The 24,629-nt window shown below is 51.1% G+C and overlaps 1 protein-coding gene across 1 annotated transcript in view; it reads right to left on the reverse strand.

Annotated features, from left to right (window-relative positions):
* Window positions 1-6,994: 6,994 nt before the first annotated feature.
* The window catches only part of Svop (SV2 related protein), an 81,928-nt gene continuing 64,293 nt past the window's right edge, over window positions 6,995-24,629 (reverse strand). The window contains exons 8-16 of the mRNA XM_077795584.1: window positions 24,477-24,602; window positions 22,627-22,755; window positions 21,133-21,206; window positions 19,098-19,174; window positions 15,066-15,173; window positions 11,746-11,857; window positions 10,821-10,902; window positions 8,825-8,914; window positions 6,995-7,226 (exon numbers count right to left, since the gene is read on the reverse strand). Of these exons, the coding sequence (XP_077651710.1) occupies window positions 7,020-7,226; window positions 8,825-8,914; window positions 10,821-10,902; window positions 11,746-11,857; window positions 15,066-15,173; window positions 19,098-19,174; window positions 21,133-21,206; window positions 22,627-22,755; window positions 24,477-24,602 (1,005 nt within the window). The 3' untranslated portion in view covers window positions 6,995-7,019. The remainder of the gene's footprint in view (window positions 7,227-8,824; window positions 8,915-10,820; window positions 10,903-11,745; window positions 11,858-15,065; window positions 15,174-19,097; window positions 19,175-21,132; window positions 21,207-22,626; window positions 22,756-24,476; window positions 24,603-24,629) is intronic.

The raw sequence follows: 24,629 nt of genomic DNA on the forward strand, positions 1-24,629 counted from the left end.
AAAGCCTTAAATGAACCTAGGAGACTAAATTAGTCAGGGTTCCCCAGAGGGACAGAACCCAAAGCATGGATGGACAGACAGATGAACGGATGGATGATGGATATGGATGGATGATGGATGGATGGATGGATGGGTGGATGGTAGATGATGGATATGTATGGATTAGATATATGGATGGATGGATGGATGGATGGATGGACGGATGGATGGATGGATGATGGACGGATGGATGGGTTGGTAGACAAATGAGAGGGGATTTGTTAAGGGAATTGGCTGCTGTGATTCTGGAGGCTGAGCCGTCCCATGACCTGCACACTAGAACTCTCAGATACTCACAGCACATCTCAGTCCAAATCTGAGATCTTCGGCACCAGGGAAGATGGCGGCCAGAGGCCTGAGACACCGGGGCCTACTGGTGTCAGTCTAGAGTTCAAAGGCCTGAAAGTCTGGGGTTCTGCTGTCCCAGAGCAGAAGAGCTTCCCAGCCCCGAGAGAGAGAGAGACCGGGGAGAGGGAGAGACCAAGGAGGGGGGAGAGGGAGAGAGAGAGAAGCATTTCCTCTGCCTCTTGTTCTCCCAGGCTCCACTGTGCTGCATGGTGCCTGTCACGCTGAGGGCCGCCCTTCCCCACTGAGCCCAACACCTCACACCCTGGTCTCCTCTGGAAACACCCTGCGCTCTAGGTATTTCTTAATCCAGTCCTGTGATTCCTAAAATCACCCATCACAGAGACCCTCAGCATCTTCTTCCCTCATTACCTGCGTCCACCTCGGAGGTTGAATTTTCACCTGTCTGGGTCTGTGGGAAGGCCCAGAGCCTAGGACGCTTCGGGCATCTTGGACCAGCGGTACCCTGTGTGTTGCGGGGAGGTCTCCGCTGGTCCATGGGATGCTACCCCAGGCTCTGCCCATGCCATCAGTGCCGGTCCCTTCCCATGTCATTTCACGGGGTTCTGCATGAGGCATCTTCCATGATGCTGGACAATCCTAAGCCGAATTGGGTGAGACCGCCAAGATCTAGGAGCTCTATCCTAACGACAGTGATTTTTATTTCGATAGCTGAAACCTACTGCTTCCTGACTGGGTAGCAGTCTCTGTGCTCAGCTCCTGTGCCCATTATTCTTCAATCCTCACAAGTGCCCCGTGGGTAGCTCTTATCCCCACTTGGTAGGTTAGAGACCGAGGCACAGGAAGGAGCCCAAGGTCAAGAGTTGGGAAAGAGAAGAAGGAAGATTCAGGCCCCCAAACTATGGCTCTGGTATCTCACTTTCAACCAGCACACAATAGTGAATTCCAAGTTGAGGAGAACATGGACAGTTACTGGGGACATAGATCAGTGGTAGGGCACCTGCCTAGCCTGCATGAGGCCCTGGGTTCAATCCCCAGCACTGCAAAACAAAACAAAACCCCCACAGTTACAGAGGCATTGGTTGGCTGGGCCTCTTGCCCAACTCTCAGCAAACACACTGAAAAGGAAGTAAATCTCCCCTCCTCAGAACCACATTTGGGGACAAGACTAGGGGACTCCAGCAAGGCTCCCCGGGAAGGGGCGCTCCATGGCACTTAGAATGAGATTCAGAACTTAAGCGATTTCTTTCCCCAAATTGAAATTCTTCAGGGAAAGTGACCCCAACTATTCAAGGCTACCTGGTCCATCACAGCGCTCGAGGGCCAGCATGCCATGTATGAGGCCAGCAAAGTCCACGTTCACACCCAGGTGACCCTCCTGTTCTGTTCTGGGTTTTGTTTTGTAAGTGGTAAGAACTTCTTGGAAATAATGGCTTCCTCATGACTCTGTCCTAAAATGCAGAATAGGAAGGAGCATGAAGGAATTCTGTAACCTACGAGGTCCTAGAGATTGTGTCAACGTGGATTTCTGTAGTTTACCTAAAACTCCTCTCTTTCCCTTAAGGTGATCTTTCAGGGATTGTTAGCAGCTTGATGAATTTTTAAAAGATTATTCCTTCTTCATTGTCTTAACACCTTGGTTGAACACCAGTTGACCATAAATGTATAGGTTTTTCTGGGGACTCTGAGTTCTATCCGACTTCCCTGTGTACCACACTGCCTTGCTTACTGTAGCTTTGTAATGCATTTTAAAATTGGGGAGTATGAGTCCTCTAGCTTTGTTCTTTTTCAAGTTTTTTTTTTTCCTTTTTCTTCTCCTTCCCTTTCCTTCCTTCTCGTTTCCCTTTTCTTTTCTTTGTGGTTATTATGGGTCTTTAGCATAGTTATGTGAGTTGTAGAATCAGCTTGCCAATTTCTGTAAAAACACCAGTTAAGATTTTTGATTGTGTTGAAGCTATAGAAAATTCAATGAATGTTGATTGATATCTTAAAACTTTTCAGTCTTCTCCTGCGTGAACAGAGAATATCTATCAGTTTTTTTCGATGTTTCTTTCAGCAGCGTTTTGTAGTTGGCATGTCTTCCAATCCTTTTGTTACATTTGCTACCCTCTTTGATGCTATTGGGAGTGGAATTATGTTCTTACTGATAGATCTGGAAAGCACGCTGTTCAGCCGGCACGGTCGAGCACACCTGTCATCCCAGCCACTCGGGAGGCTGAGGCAGGAGGATCACAAGATCAAGGCCAGCCTCAGCAACTTAGCAAAGCCAAGAATAAAAAATAAGAGGGAACTGGGATGTAGCTCATAGGTAGAGCACCTTTGGGTTCAAAAAAGATAAGAGAAAAGGAAGTGCTCTGTTCTCTGGCATGGGCCGTATGAAGGAGCTCATCATATAATATCCTTGACTAATCAAGGATGGTTTTATGTGATGTCTAAGGTGCTCAAGGGTAGAAGGTAGTAAGTGACCACAGGGAAGCCATTTTGCGGGGTCAGAAGATGTTTCATGAGGTTTCAGAGCTTCTGGGTTTGCAGCCTGGGTGCCTCCTCTGTCCAGCAGGGCCCATGTCACATTTCTACAATGGTGTTTGGGCCTGTTCTCCTACCTCACTGTGTCTCATTAAGATAAGGACCATGGCTGGGCTCAGTGGTGCACGCCTGTAATCCTAGTGGCTCAGGAGGCTGAGGCAGGAGGATCACAAGTTCAAAGCCGGCCTCAGCAACTTAGCGAGGCTCTAGGCAACTTAGTAAGATCCTGTCTCTAAGTAAAATATAAAAAGGGCTGAGGGGACGTGGCTCAGGAGTTAAGTGCCTCTGGGTTCACTCCCTGGTACCAAAAAAACCCAAAAAAAGCCAAAAAGACAAGGACCACATGCTGTCATTTTTGCATCCTTGGCGTTGAGTTTCACATCCGGTTCCTGGCAGTTACTCCACACACACTGACCCTGTGCATGACACGATCCACAAGAGACTTTAATAACAGAACCAAGTTGGTATGTTGTTGTGGGTTTCAGACATCTGGCAGCTGCCTGTGATACTCTGATGAAAGGGCAGACCGCAGCTGCCACATCAGTCTCTCTTGACTCCACTCCCCCCACCCAACTAAAATCAGCCCCAGGACCAGTGCTCACATGGGCCAATCACCTTCTTTTCTCCAGAATTCAGAAGTGGGACACCCAGCAGCTGAGTCAGTGTCTGCAGAGCTCAGTTGTGAGGACAGGGAGTCCCAGGGAGCAGAAGCCACAGGCACAGTTATGCACGCACAGCAGGCACAGGGAGATGGAAGTCAGTCTGCAGAGAGGGAGCTGCCTGGGCCTGGGGGCTCCCGGTTCTCCATTCCATCTCATGAGACCAGGCCACACTTGACCACTTGCTTCCGATTCTACTTCCTGGGAAAATAAATTTGATGCCTGGCACTTTGACAGCTATCTTGTGACCATGAGGTTTCACACATAGGGTCTAATGGATAACATGCAGGGGATGACAGGGAGGAAAGGCACAAAGCAGCTGGGTCCTTGATGAACTGCTGAGCTGCTGAAGCTCCCCTGGACTCTGCCTGACTTTGAGGCTGTTGTTGAGCTGCTACTTGTGGCTAAGGGTATGCCAGTCCTTTGATGTAACAACTCGGGGAAACTTGTCATCTTTCAAAGACTTCCAGTGATTATCATTATTACGATATTGAATATCCCCAGGTGGGGTGGCACACACCTGTAATCCCAACAGCTCAGGAGGCTGAGGCAGGAGGATCATGAGTTTGAAGTCAGCCTCGACAACTTAGCAAGGCCCGAAGCAACTCAGTGAGACCCTGTCTCTAAATAAAATATGAAAAAGGGCTGGGATGTGGCTCAGTGGATAAGCGCCCCTCAGTTCAATCTCTCTCTCTCTCTCTCTCTCACACACACACACACACACACAATCTACACTCCTTTCAAAGCTGATCCCTAGGTACTCTTTCATGTCACTGCCAGCAACACCAAGGTCATTTATGTACCCTTGAGAATGCCTGAAATAAGAACCAAAGACCCTGGCTATGTTGAACATTTTCTGGAATCCTTTCTAAAGTGGAGAGAAACAAATGACATTTCCATTAATGGAAACAGGAGCTTTTGAGAGAATTGTTTAAAATTAGATACAAACATCTTCAGCTTCAGGCCCTATGTATTTCATTTTTTTTAAGAGAGAGGAGAGAGAGAGAGAGAGAGAGAGAGAGAGAGAGAGAGAGAGAGAATTTTTAATATTTATTTTTCAATTCTCGGCGGACACAACATCTTTGTTGGTATGTGGTGCTGAGGATCGAACCCCGGCCGCACACATGCCAGGCGAGCGCGCTACCGCTTGAGCCACATCCCCAGCCCCAGGCCCTATGTATTTCAGAGACTTATGACTACTGTGACATTTCTTATATCATTCAATAACACTGATTTGTTTTTAAAGGGCAAGCCAATTAGAAGGTAAAGAATTTTAAACTTTCTTTCTCTCAAGTAGAAAACTGATTCCTTCAACACAGTCCCTAGAAAACATTTCCTGCCTACCAAATACTCCTTCCCAGTCCCCAATTTACTGGATTATTTGAGGGTGAAGAAGCAGATGTGCTCCACTGGCAGTATCTGAGCAGCTGGAAGGCAAAAAGCAAAAAAGAAGACAAAACCAAAGGCTCGGGAGGCTGAGGCAAGAGGATCACGAGTTCAAAGCCAGCCTCAGCAAAAGCGAGGCCCTAAGCAACTCAGTGAGACCCTGTCTCTAAATAAAACACAAAATAGGGCTGGGGATGGGGCTCAGTCATCGAGTGCCCCTGAGTTCAATCCCTGGTACCCACACCCACCCCTGCAAAATAAATAAATAAATAAAAGATTCTGTGTTACCTAGGAGAACTCAGATGTCCAGAGATCACTAGAGCTCTAGCTACTTGGAGTTCAAGAAAATGTGGATGTCAGAAAGAGAGAGAGAGAGAGAGAGAGAGAGAGAGAGAGAGAGAGAGAGAGAGAGAGATCTGCCAAGCTGTGTGCTGTCGGACAGCCTGGAATGGGGAGGATTGCAGCCTATTTCCAAGGACTGGGGAGTGCTTGCAGCTGACCTAGGACTTGAGCCTGAAGAAGTCGTCCATCATGTCCTCCACACCTTAGAACCAAGGGTCATGCCCAGGCCCGATGGTACAGGTCAATCGGGCAACTTCCCCCTCTTTTTGGAAGAGTTCATCCTATCAAAACGCTGAGATTTCCTCGGATGGACAGAGTTCCCAAGACTGTCAAACTGCACTGCCACTGGGACACTGTGACAAATGAGCAGGCTTAGACCTCCGCCTCGTCCGTCACCGACATGTTTTAATAGGAGATGAACGCACACACTGGGCTCCCTTGACATCGAGCAACGGGTGGGTCCTCTCTGGCCTGGGAGGGGATCTGGCAGCCTCCTTCCTCCCTCCGTAGGTCCTTGGCCTTCTCCGTGGGGAAAAGGCTCGTGTCGACCAATCCTGGGAGGGATGCAGCCGGCTTCCTCTGAAGGCCAACACCGAGCCCCAACGGCCTCCTTCCTCCTCCTCTGGAAATGCTCACTCTTCCCACATCCGGGCCTTCCTGCTCTTCCCAGCTCCAGGATCCCCACTGGGGGTGCCACGGGTGGGAGCCCAGGAGCTGCCTCTGTGTGGTCTGGACCAGCACAGCCCTCAACAGGGGGTGCCCACAAACAGGAAGGAAGGAGCATGTGCGCGTCAGGGATTCCCGCTCCCCTGACCCCGACGCAGGCATGTCCTTTTGGTTCCTCTGCCCACTCAGCCCCCTACCTGGGTGCAAAATCCAACCTTGAAACCCGAGTGAGCCACTTCCTCTCCCCAGGAGGCACCACTCAGGCTGGCCCAGGAGGAGACCTGGACAGAACGCCTGAGCGTGGCCTTTGCTGCTGCTACAGGGGTGACTCCTGTTTGGGCTTCGAGCTTGAATTTCTCCTCCTTTGAGCCTCAGCCCCCAATTTCTGGGCTGGGAGTGGGATCACAGCTTTCTGAGTTTGCCATCGGGTGCAAACCTTGCTCTTCCCAGGGACACGTCCGGAGGCCCTGGAGCCAGAGACACGATTCCAGAGGTAGCCACGCGGGGACACCGGGCTCAGGTTCCAATGCAGGTGCACCAGCCAGTCTCCACTGGGCAGACCCCGGGGAGTCAGGGGGACCCCTGCAGACGGGCAGGAGAGCATTTCCCCAGTCTAAGAACAAGCCGCTCAGGCCACACACCTAGGTCACCTGTCATCTCAAAGAAGAAAGCCTGGGGCCGGGGGGTGTAGGAGACACCTACTGAACAGGTCCAGTTGGTGGATGGCAAGTGTCACAGGGGTCTGGGCCTGGACGGTATCTACAGAGATCTTTTGGTGGTGGTTCACTGAAGGTGTGACAGGAGACTCTGGGGGGCATCTGCTTGGCTGCCAGGACCCCCAGACTCACCTACAAGTGGCAGTTTTCCCATGCAGACCCACAGGTCGTTAGAAAGCCTTCCCCTACACAGAGGACCCCTAGGGCAGAGCCTCCCCATCCCGGGCGGCCTCAGGGAACACGGCAAACGGAGTCAAGACACAGAACCCTGTGAGTCCAGCCGTCTTCTCGGGTGAGTTCCCGTCGTCGGCAGTGACCACGAGCAGCCCGGCTGGGCTCCGCAGCCTCCAAGACACCAGCTCAGCTTCCCCAGCGGTCACTATTCCTGAGAGCCAGAGTTCGACCTGGCGACACCTGCACCGTGTGTCCCTCTGCCAACCATCTCCTGGCCCCACTCCCGGTGGCTAGACTCCTGGAGTCCTCGGCCTTTGGTCTCGATGGGTAGAAAACAGGAAGCCACAGCGGCCAGGAGGCAGCAGCCACTGTACACGGCCAGCGTCAGGTACACGGAGGACTCCAGCATCACCTGGGGAGGGAGACGCAGGTGGGTGAGAACATCCCCTCTGGCTGGCTGTGGTGGCCCACTGTCATCCCAGTGGCTCCGGAGGCTGAGGCAGGAGGATCCTGAGTTAAAGCCAGCCTCAGCCACTTAGTAAGGCCCTAAGCAACCTAGTGAGACTCTGTCTCTAAATAAAATATCCAAAAGTCTGGGGGGATGTGGCTCCGTGGTTAAGCACCCTAGGGTTCAATAGAAAGGAAGGATGGAAGGAAAGAAGGAAAGGATGGAGGGAGGAAGGAATCGTCACAGGCACTCTACAAAACAGCCCTGGGAGCGGAGCACTTTACCCCCATTTTACAGAGGAGAAAACTGAGGCTCAGAGAGGGTAAAAGCATACCTAGGGTTACACAGATAATAAGGATGGGGCTGGGATTTGAACTTGAGCACATCAAGCCCAAGAGTCTGGACTCCTTATAATTCTGCTCTGGCCTGTGCCAAGTTCCCAGCTTTACAACACACGGCAGGCCACGTGGCACGGCTGACTCCAGTTTCCTCATCTGCGGAATGGGCCAAAGGGCACTATCTCGTGAGTGAGGACAGCTGAGAGCACCTGGCACTCTGCAGCCCCATGGCAGGTTCACAGCCAACCTCAGCTAGGAGTGACGTGCAGTGGCCAACCACAGCACCAGGGAGATACTTGGCTCACACAGGTGTTGGAATTCCATTTATTTCAACCATCCAGAACAGGCAAATCCCCAGAGACAGACGGCAGAAGGACAGCTGATAAGGACTGGGGAAGGAGAGAATGGAGGGAATGGCAGTTTGAAGGGCAGAGGGCTGGGTGTGGTGGTGCCTGTCAATAATCCCAGCAACATGGGAGGCTGAGGTAGGAGGATTGCAAGTTTGAGGCCAGCCTCAGCAACTTAGCAAGGCCCTGAGCAATTTAGCAAGACTCTGTCTCAGAATAAAAAGAAAATAAAAAGGGCTGGGGATGTGGCCAGGTGGTTAAGTGCCCCTGTGCTCAATCCCTGGTACCAAAAAAAAAAAAAAAAATTTTTAATTACAGGACTTTTATCTCAATTAAAACAGAAAAAAAATGTTGGATATTCAAAAAGCAATAGACTTAGTGAGATCCCCAAAACTAAACAGAAATGCTTAGAGGCGCACAGAGTCGCGAAATTGTGTAACTATCCCTTATAATTCCGTTTTGAAAAGAGAGATTAAGACATTAGTTTCCCACGTTGATCCAGTTATTTTTCATCCCCCAAACTGCGGGGGTAGGTCTGTTGGCTTTGCTGGCCTCACACTCCTGGGCTCTGGCCCCCCTCCTGCCTCACACCAGGGCACTGATGCCCAGCCTATCGAAATTGCTTGGGGTCGAACCATCTGGCACTCAAAGGGTTTCTCCTGCCCAGGAAGGACCTGAATTCCACTGTGGCCCTGTCTAGGTCCCAGCTGTGTGACCTTGGTGACTCCTCTATCCCTCTGTGCCTCTCTTCCCATCTGCACGCAGGCGGGTGGCAGGCCCACTCTCGTGAAGTGAACCCCGAGGGCTCGGAGGGACAGCGGCCGCTCACTGTGCCCTGGGCTCGGGAGCCCCTCCCCTGCCCTCGGGTGACACCCACCTGAGCGATGAAGGGCGTGATGAGCGCGCCCACCCTGGCCATGCCGCTGCAGGTGCCCAGGCCCAGCGCCCGTGTCGCCGTGGGGTAGACCTGGAACGGAACCAAACGTGGGCTCAGGAAGATGCGAAATTCCCTCCGTCCCCTGCAGCTCAGGACCGAAGTGACCACCCCCACGGGCAGGCCTGAAGTCCAGACACGTCCCCCAGGTGTTGCTGACCCAGTTAATGGGTGTGAGACGGGGGCAGGGGCATTCGCACCCCAAAGTGGGCGGCAAGTTCAGCCAAGGCAGAGGCCCAGGGGTGGATGTGGGCAAGAACCCAGTCTGGGGCTCCTTCTGCCCCGGGAGGCCCCCAGAGACTCCTCTGTACCCACAGGGTCCCACCTGTGACTTCTCCCGAGTTCCCCTTAAGGCTCTGACCAGGGGCTGTCAAGGGATTTCACAAAGAGAGATGAGAGTGCTACACAGCTTCTGTTTACACCCCGGTGTGGCCACGTGCACAGCTGTCCCCTGGACCAAGAGAGGGGGACGTGCATCTTTCAGGCCAAGATCGTCATTGGGGACATGTCCTCTCCACTGGCCTCCTCTGGCTCCGGGAAGACTCCGGGACCCTGGGGCAGGCAGGTTCCAGACCTCAGCACCCTCGGGCGTCAGGATGGGTCCTTCTCTGTCATGGGGACCCTGCTGTGCAGGGAGCTCAGCCTCATCTCTGGCCTCTGATCCTGGCCCCAAGTTACAACAACCCCATGCATCTCCAGATGGTGCCAAATATCCCCTGGGGGACAAAGTCACTTGATCACTGCAGGATGGAAAGCTGCTCCCCAACCTAGATCCCGCATACTGGACTGCTTCACAGGTGAGGAACTCCTTTCACATCAACCAATTCCATGTTGGGGGTTATTTGTTACAGTTTCGCTGGGCTGTGCCGGTCAGATGGTCTTTGGCATCCATGCCAAAGAGCACAGAGCAGCCCCCATGGACAGAGGTCCCTTGCCTGAGGATGGGTTAGATAGAGCCCAATAAATCCCTTCCAAGTTAAAAACTCAACAATGCACTTAATACACCTAACCTACCCAACACCACAGGGTGGGTGCTACTGAATAGCACAGGGCTTTCACTCCGTCCTAAAGCTGAACATTTAGAAATCAGGAATCATCTGTGCGGCTGGGGGTGTAGCCTAGGGGTAGACCGCTTGCCTAGCACACGCAAAGCCCTGGGCTCAATCCCTGATCACACACACACACACACACACACACACACACACACAGTGAATCATCTGTACTTGAAAGGGTATGGTGTGTCACAATCAAACTTGATTACCGAACACTGAGATTTAAATGTCAACTGTCTCCTTCCATTAAAAATCCCACCCAGCCTCATGCCTGTAATCCCATCAGCTCGGGAGGCTGAGGCAGGAGGATCATGAGTTCTAAGCCAGCCTCAGCAATTTAGCAAGACCCCGTCTCAAAGTAAAAATAAAAAGCCCTGGGGATGTGGCTTGGGGGTTAAGTGCCCCTGGGTTCAATCCCTGGTACCCCACCACCAAAAAAAAAAAAAAAAAAAAGAAAAGAAAAAAAAGAAAAAGAATTCCACCCACCTCTCTCTTCACCCAACCAGCTTTGGGTAGTGACAGTCCCCCTGGGCACCTGCACCTCACTGTACACTCTGGGGCGTTGGTTCCCCTAGGCTCTGTGCCATACCTGTGTAACCAGTCCCTTTATTAAACTCTTCTCAGTGACTGATAGCCCAATGGGACTGCTCACACGCACCCACAGAGGCAGCTTGGAAAGAGTTGTCCCCAGGGAGGAGAATGCGGGGTCCTTTCTCTCTGTGTTCACACAGGTAGGTGACATCTGGATTCTGCTACTGAGCAGGTGTTTTTATGGAGGGTTTCCCAGTTGCCCTTTGGACCCAAGGACACATTCCAGGGAGCATGCCAGGCGGCAGTTTATGGGGCCCACCGACCCCACCCCAGCCGTTCCCAGACCCTTCTCCTACCTCAGGTGTGTAAACATAGGCTGCTTGGAAGCCTCCGGAAATGAACGCTCTTGCAATGAAAAGTAACAGGGTGAGCACGTTTCTGGGGAAAGGAAAAAAAAGCAGGTGATCAGGTATTTGTGTGTATGTGCATGCGCACTCGCGCTCGCACGCGCACACACACACACACACACACACACACACACACACACACCTGCCCCTCAGCAAAATCCTACCTTTCCAGGTGGAATTTAAACCCTGGAAATTGGTGAAGGTCACCTCCATCGAACGCACACGTAGACACACAGGGTAGTGACAGTCTCCCTGGGGTAGTGACAGTCCCCCTGGGTATACATATTCCAGGACCCTCTCCAGGGTACCAGGCTGAGACATGGGGCGAGACTGGATACAAATAATCAGCCCAGAGAGGAACTTAGGGGTTCAGGAATGGAGCCAGGAGCCAGCTGAGCCAGGGAACGGACACGGGTATTCAGTATTCATAGGACAATCCTGATTCCCGACCCTCGGCGGTCCCACTCCAGAATGCCAACATTTCCTGGTCCAAGCTGCCTCTCGCCTGGCTTCCATGGTCCATAGATTCCTCCTGGGGCTTGGTCTGGGATCTCTCAGGTCAAGAGAAGGCACCGATCGCTTCTAGAGGCTGAGGTTGTTGGGACTTGGGAAAATGGAGAAATGCCCAATTATCAGGCTGGGTCTACTTGAAACGGGGTCAGGTTCCTTTGAACCAACGGACGCTCTGAATCCCTGCCTAAGTGTGACAGCCCTGATCTCACTGGGAGAGGAGGGCAAAGCCTGGATTTGATGCTATCAGAGCAAACCCGGGGTAAAGGTCCCTGCTGCGCTCACCCCCGTCACAGTCCCCAGCCTCGAGCCTGGTGCACTGGGCAGCTGCGGGGCAGCCGTGAGCCTCCCTCTGGGAACTCACCTCCCGACACAGATGGACAGCAGGAGGCTACAGAAGGAGAAGATGGCGAAGCACAGGGCCATGGTCTTCTTGCGGCCCAGGCGGTCGATGATCCACAGAGTCACCAGGACGCCTGCCGGGGAGCAGGGGCATGGTGGGCAGCCTCTGCTGTGGATCCCAATGACCCTCCCTGCCATGCACACCCTGGTCCTCCCCTCCCCGTGAGAGTGCTCCAGAGCCAGTGGCTCGCTTCTAAGGACAGAAGAGGGGAGGGGAGGTCACTGCTCGGGTTAGGGTTCCCAAGACTGGCTTCCGTCTTGCCGGCACCCCCCGCCCCCTCTCTCCTGGCTCTTCTAGCGCCCTTGGCTTGATGCAGAAGGTGACCTGGCAAAGAACCCGAGGTGACCTCCAGACAGCAGCCAGGGAGGAACTCAGGCCTTCCGTCCAGCCACCCTGGAGGATTTCGATGACAAGGGCCACGTGCAGGCAGAGTCTGGCCCAGACGGGCTTCCAGATGAGACCACAGCCCCGGCCGACTCCTTAACGGCAGCAGGGGGAGATGGGCCAAAGCAGAGGACCCAAAGGAAGCCATGACCCCCAGACTCCTGACCCACTCAAGCAACTGTGAGATAATGAGTGTGGTGTTGTAAGCCACTAAACTTTGTGACACTTTGTGGCATGACAATAGGTAATACAGGTGCCAAAGAGAACTGGAATGGCAACGTTCACTGAATCCAGGCAGCAGAATGCTCAGGCTGGGAGTGAGAAACACCCGGTTCTAAGACCGCATCTGTCTCTTAACTTGCCCTGTGGTCTTGGGCTAGTCCCTGGTCTTCTCTGAACCTCAGATTCTTCATCTGTTAAATGAGACTAAATACTAACCGCCCCCCAAAAAAAACCTAACTTTCCTAAATCAGTAGACGCCATATTGCATAGTGATTGTTATTACTACTAATGATTATATTTGGGGGAAATACTTGTTAGATCTATTATCATATTTAATCATCTAAAGAGCTTTCCAAATAAACACTACCAATAATCCCGTTTTTTACATTCAATAGTTGATTAATAGGGTGTTTACTGTGGTCAGGAACTATGCTAGGAGGTTGGGATGTACCAATGCATTAAAAAAAACATATAAAACAATAAACAAGGAAAGAAGAATCTCATTTCAGAGATGAATCACAAGAACGGTGAGTGCTGAAAGTTATGGAGATGTCACACACTGAACATCGCAGAGATGGTGAGTGGCAGGGCTGAGCCTTAACCTGTGAGCCTTTAGTCTTACCTAGTACGCTCTATGAGGAGAGGGTTTTAGGTAAGTGAGAGTGTCACAGGGTTAGACTCTGGACCCTGCGCAGGGACGCAGCTCTTAGCTTTGCCAGCTGTGGGACGCTCAGCGTCCTGGCTGGGTCTTCCCAGAAGTGGACGGTGGGACAAGGATGCAGGTGCCAGGGGCAGACTCAGAAGGTCGTTCACGCGGGCACCAGGAGCACCGTGGGCAGTGGGATGAGGGAAGATGACCAAGAAGGTCAGGTTTCAAGCAAGTCACTCCCGTGCCGGCCATCAGAGCCGAGTTCCACTGGAGGACCTGGGAGCCAGCAGGACCCGCCCCATGGACCCTCCTGCCTGGTGGGCAAGGCAGCCGGGTGTTTATACCCCAAGCCCTGCGGTCAGTGTTGGAAGGCTGCTCCTGGGCATCAACTCTGCTCTTCCAGCTGCCCCCTTGCAGATACAGAGGCTTTTCACTGAGGTACAGCCCTGAGGCGCAGAGATGCAGAGACTGGTCGAGGTAAGCCGTAGGAACCATCTCCACTACACTGGTCAAGTTTCATCGCTGCTCCAAGTCTCAGCGTCTTCCCTCGTAAAATGGGATTAATTATACTACTTCACAAGATGACTGAGCTCGTATCGTAAAGCATTTGGCAGCATTCCTGGTATACAGTAAGTATTCGCGGTGGCGCACGCCTGTCAAACCAGAGGCTCGGGAGGCCGAGGCAGGAGGATCTCGGGTTCAAAGCCAGCCTCAGCAATAGCGAGGCCCTGAGCAGCTCAGTGAGACCCTGTCTCTAAATAAAATGCAAAATAGGGCTGGGGGTGGGGCTCAGTGGTTAAGTGCCCCTGAGTTCAATCCCTGATACTTAAAAAAAAAAAAAAAAAGTTGATGATCTTAGTGTTGCAATTACCATTCCTCTTGAAGGAAAAAAGATACCTAACCTTTGTATCACGTGCGTTTTGCATTTCGGACGCCCCTCCGTCCTTTCCTATCTTCCTGGTGTTGGTGGGCAATTCTCCCTGGGTCTCTTGTATCTCTGCATATCTCAGGAGCAGAGCCCTGGTTTCAAAGTTGACTATCATTTCACACTGTCATTGTAGGATTGTCTGCATACAGCCTTGGAAGGTACAGGTATTGTCTCCTTGTGGTGCAGAGGGCAGCTACGTTCACTAGGTAATATAATAAAGATGATGTCTCCCTTTGGAGCAAAGGATGGACAGACATCCAGCAGCCCATTATAAAAGATCTGGGTTTCCTACTTGGGGTTCCTCAAGGCTATGTTTGGGATATGGTTCAAATGTATCCCCCCAAAGGTTCTTTGTTGGGAGCTTGGTCCTCAGTGTGGTGATGTTGAGAGGTGGTGGGACCTTGAGGAGTGGGGTCCAGGGGGAAGCTGCTACTGCCCCTGCCCAGTGCCTTTTGCTTCTTGTCTTGCTCTGCCATCTCTCCCTCTCTCATGTGCTTCCACCACTGTCATATCACCCACCAAAGCCAACCCAATGCTGGAACCTGGTACTTAAGTTCCAGAACCTTGAGCTAAATAGACCTCTTTTCTTTATAAAGTAGCCAGTCTCCGGTAGTTTGTTACAGTAATGAAAAATGGACTCACACACTCAGCCATGTTGCAAATCTATTGCACGTATAGCATCCCATTGGCTCTTCTTCATCATGGGTGTGGGACTTGGGGCAAGAGGAACTGATACAATGTATAAATCATGTTGCTTTCTTCCAGGAGATTCCTGTCTTCTGCTAGCATGCATGAATCTGGGCAGCTTAACGAGTCAGGCTTCAAAGAATTTCTGTTTTGTTTGTTTTTTTTTCCAGTGCTGGGGATCGAACCTAGGACCCCTGTATACCATGAAGCCAAATCTCCACCCCTTTAAAAAAATCTCAGCCCATCACAGTTCTTGACTGCTTGTAGCTAAGGGTTCAAAAAAAAAAAAAAATCCCTGGCTTCCCTAGAAACGGGGACTTGCATCTGGGTGGCCGAGGTGGCGCCCCCAGCTGAGCAGATGCCATGGTCTCAGGCGTCCCTGCCCGGCCTCACCCGGCCTAGGGCCCTCACCTGGGAACTCAGACAGGGTGGTCCACAGCAGGTCCATGTAGTCCTCCTCACTCAGGTACTCGCAGGCCAGACTGCACTTGGCTTCCACAGCCTTCTTGCGGCTGGAGACTAGGGAGAGAGTGGGACAGGGAGAGTCCTGTTGGGTCTTGGCTGGTCCCGATTTATTCCATCCCCAGAGTCAGGCCAGTAACACTGGGGAAAAGCAGAGCTGATGCCCCTGGTGACTGAAATCTGGAGGAAGCTTGGCCTCTCCCCTTCCTTGGTGTCGTCCCCTTTATTACCTCAAGCTGTGTCACCTGCTCAGCTGTCAACCTGTCAGATCGCAACTAGAAACCAGCACAACAAGGCGGCTCAGCCCTGAGTTCCCCTAACTTACTTGGTCCCCGTCGAGACCAGGCAAGACTCACGGCCTCCTGTTTCAGACCCTGAAGGCGCGCCTAGAAGTCTTCAGTCCTGGTCTCACGGGGACAGGAGCCCACTGTAGAGCCACCTCCCAGCCGGGGCCATGATATCATGGACTGGAACCCGTCCCTTCCAGGGCCAGGTGAGCCTCTAGCAACAAGTGGGAATGCCCTCCCTCCCAAGGGACAAAGAGCCTCCTTCAGAACCAGAACTGAGAACAGTCCGCCAGGACATAATTAGTGAGTAATTAAGACAGCTGAATGACGAGACCTCTCGCCCTGACCCAGTTCTTCCTCTATTTAAACTAAAGCTCAGGGTTGAGCTGTGGGGTTGCACTTTGCTCTCCCAATGTGACCACACTGATCCAAGTTCTCCTTCTTTCCACCATGATTTTGTCCTCCTTGGTTTTGGGGAGCAAGTAGCCAGACCTGATTAGTTGGGACCCCTGGACTCAGGCCTCTGGCAACAACTCTGAGATAAAGGCTTTTCTGCAGAGCTAATAATAGCCAATTTTATTTTTATTTTTGGTGCCAAGGTGGGGTGCAAAAGGCACCTATCGTCCACAGATGACCTGGTGGGTCAGTGGGTCAGGTGGAGAAGATGGGGGCTGGTTGGAAAGGAAAGGCAATTAAATGCTAATACCTTCAGGACACCTCCCCTTCCTCCCACCTGTTGCAAGGTTACCTGTCTCCAGGGTACTGTTCCTCCCAACAAACAGTAATGAATGAATGTCCCCAGGGCCACTCCCTTCCTGTCTGTACCCCTGGGAGGCTCCTTCTCCACCTTTTGGTCAAGTAGGCAAGATAAGAGGAGGATGGGACATAAGAAACAGGAAATCTAAAATCTATAACAGGGACAGGACATCCCCACTCCCCAGCACAGTTCTGGGTCCCAGCCCATCTCCGGAGGAGGCTACTACCTCTGTTCTATCCTTTCAATAAAACTTTCTGCTCTTCCCTCAATATTTCTGTGTGTTCAATCTTCAACACAGGACAGGGTTGTTGGGGAGGTCAGGAGTGGGAATGGACCCAGATTTTGATTGAGCCTCCACACAAGAATCAGAATGAGGGATTGAAGGAGCACTTTACCCCTGAGATATACCCCCAGTCCTATTTGGAGGTAGGGTCTTGCTAAGTTGCTTAAGGCATGGCTAAATTTACTGAGGCTGACCTCCAATTTGTGATCCTCCTGCCTCAGCCTCCTGAGTTGCTGAGATTACAAGTGTGAACTGGCTCTACCCTGCAATTAGATCTTGATTTAAAAATTGTTTTTTGTGTTGCTGGAGATTGGAGGCCTGGCTCCTACCCTCCAGACCTCCATGGGACCCCACTGTCTAATCAAATCCTTCCACCAATAAGAAAAAATCTTGTTGTTGTTCTGAGGCTTGAACCCAGGTCCTTGTGCATACTAAACCCAAGCTCTACCACTGAGCTACAATAAACAACACCATTAACCAGGATCATGGAAGCTTAATATCAGAAAGAGAACTGGGAAGGCTCTGAAGACAATTAGGAACCTGATTCTGTGGATGGAGGTACTTCCTGGGCTCCTCTGGGGATTGACAAAGGTCATTTTAACCACAGGCCATTTTCACCTCAAGGGCAGTGGGGAAAGGCTAATTGGGAGGCCACGAGGCCAAGCTGCCCCAGCGCAATGGGTTCCTAGTAGCAAAATGAAACCCAGCGGAACCAATCAGAAACCATCCGCTCCCGCCCTCGGCTCGGGGTAACCAATCGCCGTCCTGGTCAAGCTCCGCTGAGCGCCTGAGGTTATGTAAAGGGGAGGTCTTGCTCCGGCCCGCCCCCCCTGCCCTGGCCCCTGCACCTGCCCCCTGCCCCCTGCCCCGGCTCCTGCACCAGCCCCCTGCACCTGCCTCCTGCACCAGCACCGTCCCGGTCCCCCTGACCTGACGGCTTAGAGTGAAACTGAACTTTGAGATGGGTCGGTTTTGCCAAAGCTGGAGTCACAGCAGCAATAGGAAAGGCCTGGGGGACCTGACAGGGACGTTCCCCGGGTTTGAACCCTCTGGGGAAAGTGACTTTAGACAACCCATCTGCTTTCCATTCCACTTTTGGTTCTCTCAGCCCTCTTCCACCCCAGGGCTCCCCTCCTGGGCGCTGTCCATCGGGACACCCTTTCTGTTTTAGGGAATGGGGTTTTCCCCAACTCTACACCAAGAAAAGCCGATTAGATCTTTTCCATTCTTAGTTTTGTTACTGGGGATTAAACACATGGACACTTTACCACTGAGCCACATCCCCGGTCCTTTTTGTGTTTTTCAAAGTTAAGGTCTTACTAAGTTGCCTAGGGCCTCCATAAATTACTGAGGCTGGCCTCCAACGTGTGATCCTCCTGCCCCAGCCTCCTGAGTCGCTGGGATTGCAGATGTACGCCACCATGCTCAGCAATTAGATCTTTATTTTATTTAAAAAAACAAAAATTGTGTGTGTGTGTGTGTGTGTGTGTGTGATGCCAAAAATTGAACGGAGGGCCTCAGGCATGCTAAGCCGGAATCCTAACAGAGTCACATTCCTACTCCCCCAGTTAGATTTGAAACCTAAATCTGTTGCCCTTTGGTTTTCTGACACTTATAAAAGTTTTCTCCTTGTATCCCTTTAGCGAAGCCCAAACCACTGGCACTGCCAGATTCATGAATTGCTGTCTACTAAAATAAACTAAAACATTGATGTGCTAACCTCAGGACCCCTCACCCTGACCTAAAACGAGACTGTAATGTTGACTCCATCGTGACGAGGTCACCTTGTAAAGGTGGTCCACCTTATGCACTGAATGTTTAGCCCTTGCTGCTCTGCCACTGCCACTTATTTATTTCTAATATTTTTGGGGGGTGCCGGGGATTGAACTCAGGGGCACTTGGCCACTGAGCCACCTCCCCAGCCCTATTTTATATTTTATTTAGAGACAGGGTCTCCTGAGTTGCTTAGCACCTCACTGATGCTGAGGCTGGCTTTGAACTCGCGATCCTCCTGCCTCAGTCTCTGGAGCCTCTGGGATGCAGGCGCGCCTGGCTTGCAACTTATTTTTTAAAAGACCTGCTTCTTTCTCTTCCACACTCTCTACTGCTACCAAATCTTTCCCGGTCCCTAATCTCCCTGAAAACAGGGTGGCCTTTCCTCCCCGTCCAAGGCAGAGTTCCGTGTCCTTGAGCACAGGAGCACCTCACCTCCGGAACAGAGGAGTTCAGACTTGGGAGTGCACCAGAAGGTCTCAGAAATGCCCATCTCCCAAATCAACAAGTGAATTACAGAGAATGTAGCTTGAATCATCTCTTTAAAAAACAAACAAACAAACACAAAACACCCCTGTTCCCCTCTGGGCAGAATCTCAGCCTCTGCTGCGCAGTCCCCTGGTTTCTCCTTGGCTAACAAAGCAAGAAAACTTCTTTTTCCTTTTTCTCAGAACAGTGTCCTCATTACTGGATTGGCATTGGGGACGAGGACCAAGCTTTCAATAACAATCTGGGTTTCTCTGCAGTATCTTGGAGGCCACAGTCTGTGCCAGGCCAGGCTGATAGAGGACAGCCACCGGTGTGCGTGGGAGCGGGTGCCAGCGTGCGCCTGCTGGGGCGGGGGCCAGGGGAGGGGCTGGTGAGGAAATCTGGGTACTCACTGCTGCAGACGTCTCCCGCCTGGAAAAGCTCTGTGGTGAGAAGGACTAAGCCGTAGTAAGAGAAGGCGTTGGAAAACCTGCCAGGAGACAGCAAGGAGGTGAAGGGCTCAGCAGGGCACCAGACCTCTCCTCCCACACCCTTGGGAAGGATCCACGTCCACAGCGGGTGCGGGGCGTCTGTGGACCATGCTGAGTCTCTGAGCGCCTTCCTGAAGACCCTGGGCAGGAAGATGACAGGCACCAAGCAAGCAGGTGATGTCATCCAAAGAATTGATTCTGTGCCCTTTGAAAGGTCAGCAGCATCACACCCAGACACACGCCTCCCCCCAGGGCTGTCCACCCAACTGGCTTCCTGCTGGATAGGGAGGTGCTCTCCACTCCAGCCAACCCCCTGAAAAATCTGCTCCCTCCACATTTGCATGGGTTTGGTGAACGAATTCAGCTCAGTGTGGGGGTGGCTGCACCCTGGTTCTGTGTATTATCGAGTTTTTTCTCCTCTCCTCTGTAACTGGCCACTGTGGGGACACTGCCCTGCTCATCATGACAGCGGTGCTCAAAGGTGGATAGCAAAGCTGGGAACTGGTTTAAAAGAGCACACGGAGCCTGGACAGGTTTTCCACACCGTTGATACCGTGATGCTCACGACTTGATAGAAAGCTAGCTGACAGGATGGCTGAAAGTGGATTCAGATAATTGCTCTCTGCAGACATCTCCCCGATCAGGCCCCTTCCTATGGTTGTTGTTTACGAAAAACTGAACAGAGTTAGAACTGGAAGTTCCAAGAATGGTCAAGTTGACCAAATCCTGATTCTCAAACTATGGACTGTGTACCACCAGTGGTACCCAAGGCCATGGAGTCGGAGAGAACACTAACAGATCATGCATATTAACTTTTATTTTTTTGGGGGGGATACCAGGGATTGAACCAAGGGGCACTCAACCACTGAGCCCCATCCCCAGCCCTATTTTTGTACTTTACTTAGAGACAGGGTCTCACTGAATTGCTTAGTGCCTTGCTATTGCTGAGGTTGGCTTTGAATTCAAGATCCTCCTGCCTCAGCCTCCCCAGCCACTGGGATGACAGGCAGCACCACGGTGCCTGGTTTATTAACTCTTATTGTAGAAAATTCTCTTTTAAATTTCCTTTAGATTCTTTTGATTACATCCCAGACCCGTGTGTGGGCAGATACATCCATAACATCTCCACTGCCCCCCAATCTCTGATTCTTAAATATAGAGGCTCCTTGCTTCAAAGCTCAACATAGTTGCTTTTTACCATATTTAACTTTTTTTTTTTTGCACTGAGGATTGAATCCAGGGGCACTTAATCACTGAGCCATATCCCCAGCCCTTTTTTATTTTGAGACAAGGTTTCATAAAGTTGCTTAGGGCCTCACTGAGTTGCTGAGGCTGGCTTTGAACTTGCAATCCTCCTGCCTCAGCTTCCTGAGCCACTGGGATGACAGATCTGTGCCACTGTGCCCAGCTTACTATATTTAACTTTGACAGTACCTTTTATCTATGGCCTGCAATTAAGGTGTTTTCCTTCAAAACAGATATATAAAATGTTTTTTACTCGTTTTTTTGTAGTACTAAAGATTTCACCCAGGGCCTAACCTTGCTAGGCAAGAGATCTACCACCGAGCTATACCTTCAGCCCTTGTTTAAAAAATAAAAATTCCTTTTAAAAGATATCGAGTTTGAGCCTGGCATGGTGGCCCACGCTTATAATCCCAGTGGCTCAGGAGACTGAGGCAGGAGGATCCAAGTTCAAAGCCAGCCTTGGCAACTTAGCAAGGCCTTGAGCAACTTGGATGAGACGCTGGCTCTAAATAAAATATAAAAGGTGCTGAGGATGTGGCTCAGTGTTTAAGCACCCTGGGTTCAGGCTCTGGAACCAAAACCAAACCAAAAACAAAAACAAGATCTGCTGCCTGAGATGGAGACATTCTCTGTGCATCACATTAATACAAAAGCCAATTCCAGGCAGGTCGGTGGTGCAGGAGGGCCAAAGCAGTTGCCATGCAGCTCTTACCATATAAACCACAGCAACAGGGTTGTCCATCTAAAGTGGGGTGTGAAAAGATCTTTCATCCTGCCTCGGTCTTCCTGTTTCAAGACAAGGACACATGGTTTACTGTCCCCCCTCCAGCTGTGTGGGGCTCTGGCTGGTGGCCTGACCCCTGTGTACACCCCAGTGCTGGGAGGGAGCTTCTGTGGGCAGGACTATCATGCCGAGGACTCAGGACTCAACCGACCGCCGCCAGCCTCAACCCCCTCCAACTGGGATGCCATGAGGTCCCTCAGGGAGTCCCATGGACCCAGGGTGTGGGAATCTATTCCAAGGGTGTGCAAGCATTTCATGCACATGCACGGATGTGCATGCATGCATACACACACACACACACACACACACACACACACACACACACACACTTCCTCCTCCAAAGCTAGCTCTAGGTCAAGGTGACAATAAGGTACCTACAAGCCAACCCACCACAGGACAATCCTCTGAAAGACGAGCTAAATGACCCATTTGCTAATGTCATGAGATATATGATTTATCAGTATCCAAGAACTCATCAAGTCTCTGCTTTACAATGTTCCCTTAAAAACATTCTAGGACCGGGACTATGCTCTTCTTTGATGTAGTTCATGTACATGTTTTTCCTAGGAGCAGTTTGGGAAATGCTTGATATTTAAACATGCTAACAATGAAAACAGCCCTCCAGATAATAGGTCACTTAGTTCACCACAAGCCCTGTCTTCACAAATAAAAATATCTTTGTAATAAATTATTGTAGTTGTTATTATTATTATTATTATTATTATTATTATTTTGCAGTACTGGGGATTGAACTCAAGGGCATTCTACCACCGAGCCACATCCCAGCTCTTTTTAAGACAGGGTCTCCCTGAGTTTCTGAGGCTGGACTCCAACCTTGATCCTCCTGCCTCAGCCTCCAGAGCTGCTGGGATGAAAGGCATGTACACTGTGTCCAGCTTTTTATTCTTATTATTTAGTGCTGGGGACGAGACTCAGGGCCTTGCACGTGCTAAGCAAGCACTCTACCACATCCCTCACATCCCCAGCATTTAATGATCTTACTGCACAACTGTGGCCCATCAATCACATTCACTAGCTGGACTTCATCAGTCCTGAAAGGCAGACCCAAAGCAGAGGCAGTTACAGGACCATCAGCAGAGGGCACCTCCTATCATGGGCTAACCTGTTCACGTAGCATTTTTACAACTTGGCAGAGGACACATAGATTGGAGTTGCCAAATTCTCTTTGCAGATCCTGCCTCTGCACCCCGCCCCCCTACTCCATGTGCATGCGCGCACACTCATGCGCGTGCGCGCACGCACACACACACACACACACACACGTGTAGACCCCACCCTGGGTACATGCGCTCTCCCACATGCCTGCCCACACATGGACATGCGCACACAGTGTCCCCGCGTACACGCTCCCCAGCACGCACACAGACACGCATGCCCCCGGCCGGGGGTCCAGGCACTGACCTGTCTGGAGATGATGAGCTTCCCCAGTGGCATGGGGGCTCCGTTCTCGGTCGCTATCCTCTTTAAGGTGGCAATGGCCTTTTCCTGGTTTCCAGATAGCACATCATACCGCGCGCTCTCTGGCAGCCACTACAGGGACAGGAGACCCAGGCATGGCTGGTTAGGGGGGAACTTCCCAGCCCCTGGCTCTCATCTGAGGGTGGGGTCGCCGAGCTGGGGACTCTGGAACCACAGACCTGGCTTCAGATGCCGACTCTGCTATTTTATGGGCTGTGTGATCCTGTGCAATGCCTTGACCTCTCTGTTCTTCCATTTCCTCCCCCATAAAATGGGGGTCATAATAGATTCATCCAGGTAAGGTTGCTGAGAGCACTAAATGGGATAATCTATGCAAAGTGTGTGGCTCGGAGCCCCCTGGATTACTGGAGTTATTACTGTCACCTCCTATTATTATTTGGTGCTGGGAGGGCTGAATTAAATTGTGACCACCATTATGTCACCCCCAATTCTCAAGACACTATCTCACCTGTGTTGAGCATCATCTTGCAAACTCAGAGAAAGAGAGAGAAAAAGCCTAATGGAGTGCCAACTCCAAGTGACCAGATCAACACATTTCTATCAAATGAAGCCATGGTAACCTGCTGCAGCAGGTATAGCAGAGAAAGCACAAAACCAACAGTCCATAAGATCTAGCTCAGATATGAGTCCCATTGTTGACTTGTTGTAGGTCCTTTGACAAGTCCACTGAACTCTCTAGGACTCAGTTTCCTCATCTTTAAAGTGGGTTGTGGCAGAGATTAGCCAATGCCCACCAAAATTCATGCTTTCCTTAACAGAGTGCAGAGTTGTCATTGGTTGTGGCTGCCCAGCCATGGACTACATTTCCCAGCTTCCTTTGCAGCTAGGTGAGACCATGTGACTTTATTTTATCCAATAGCATGTAAGTAAACTATCCCAGGGCCAGGATTTTCAAGAATCAAGTGGGCAATCTCCACTTTCCCTTCCCTGTCTATTATCTGCATGTAGAAGAGTCCAAAGCCCTGGAAGATGGCAGAGCCCCAAGCTGCAAAGAAAATCTGGGTCTAGAATCCCACTGGCCATCCAGAACGCTCATTCTCAACTGGTATGTTAGTGAGAAATAAACTTCTATTGTGTTAAGCTACAAAGTTTGTGGGCTTTATCTGCCCCCCTAGTTAATGTAGAGGTTCATCAGTCCTATCCATGTGGTTACAGGGAGGAATAAGTATACATGTAAAGAGCCTGGCACAGAGATGGCCACACAGTTAAACCCAGTATCATTAATACCCATTGTTGTTACCCATGAATTATTGTAGTATTTACCATACATGAGATCTGGTCATCTATCGGCTTATTTTGGGACTCCACTGGTAGTAAAGTGCTTTGTGCATGAAATGGGGAGTGTGTGGCTTGATCTCACCATAGGGTGTGGTTTCTGCAGAGCTAATTTGAGCTCCTGGACCCAGCTATGCCTGAAGCCAGATATTTAATCCTGTCATGCATCCACCCCTTTGTTTTACTCAAGCCAGTGTGAATTAGGTGTCAGTCACTTACAGCTTAAGAATTCCAATGAACCCCATGGTCACTGTTAAGTGTGGATCTGGCAATGATGGGGCCAATGTATTCCCCTAACCCCAGGTGTCTTCCAGGAGAGCACCCCAGAAGTGTCTGGAGGAAATCTATCGCCCCGCACTGGGGCTACACTCCCCTTATCTCATTTCCCGATTTCAAGAAACAAATTTTAAAGGTGGCCTTGGTGTTGTCCTCCACCTGCTTTCCACCAAATACAGTCAAGTGTGAGGCAGCGAAGGAGATCTCTAAAAGATACCTACGAAGCACAGAACGGCAAAGAGGAGGAGCGGGACGGCCGACAGGATGAGCAGCCAACGCCAGCCCAGACTGGGCATCACGAACACAGCCAGGATGACCTCGAACACCGTCCCCAGGGCCCAGAAGACCTGGCACAGGAGAATCGGGGTCAGTCG

This window comes from Urocitellus parryii, chromosome 3, assembly GCF_045843805.1.
Source record: "Urocitellus parryii isolate mUroPar1 chromosome 3, mUroPar1.hap1, whole genome shotgun sequence".
In the NCBI taxonomy this organism is placed as follows: domain Eukaryota; kingdom Metazoa; phylum Chordata; class Mammalia; order Rodentia; family Sciuridae; genus Urocitellus; species Urocitellus parryii.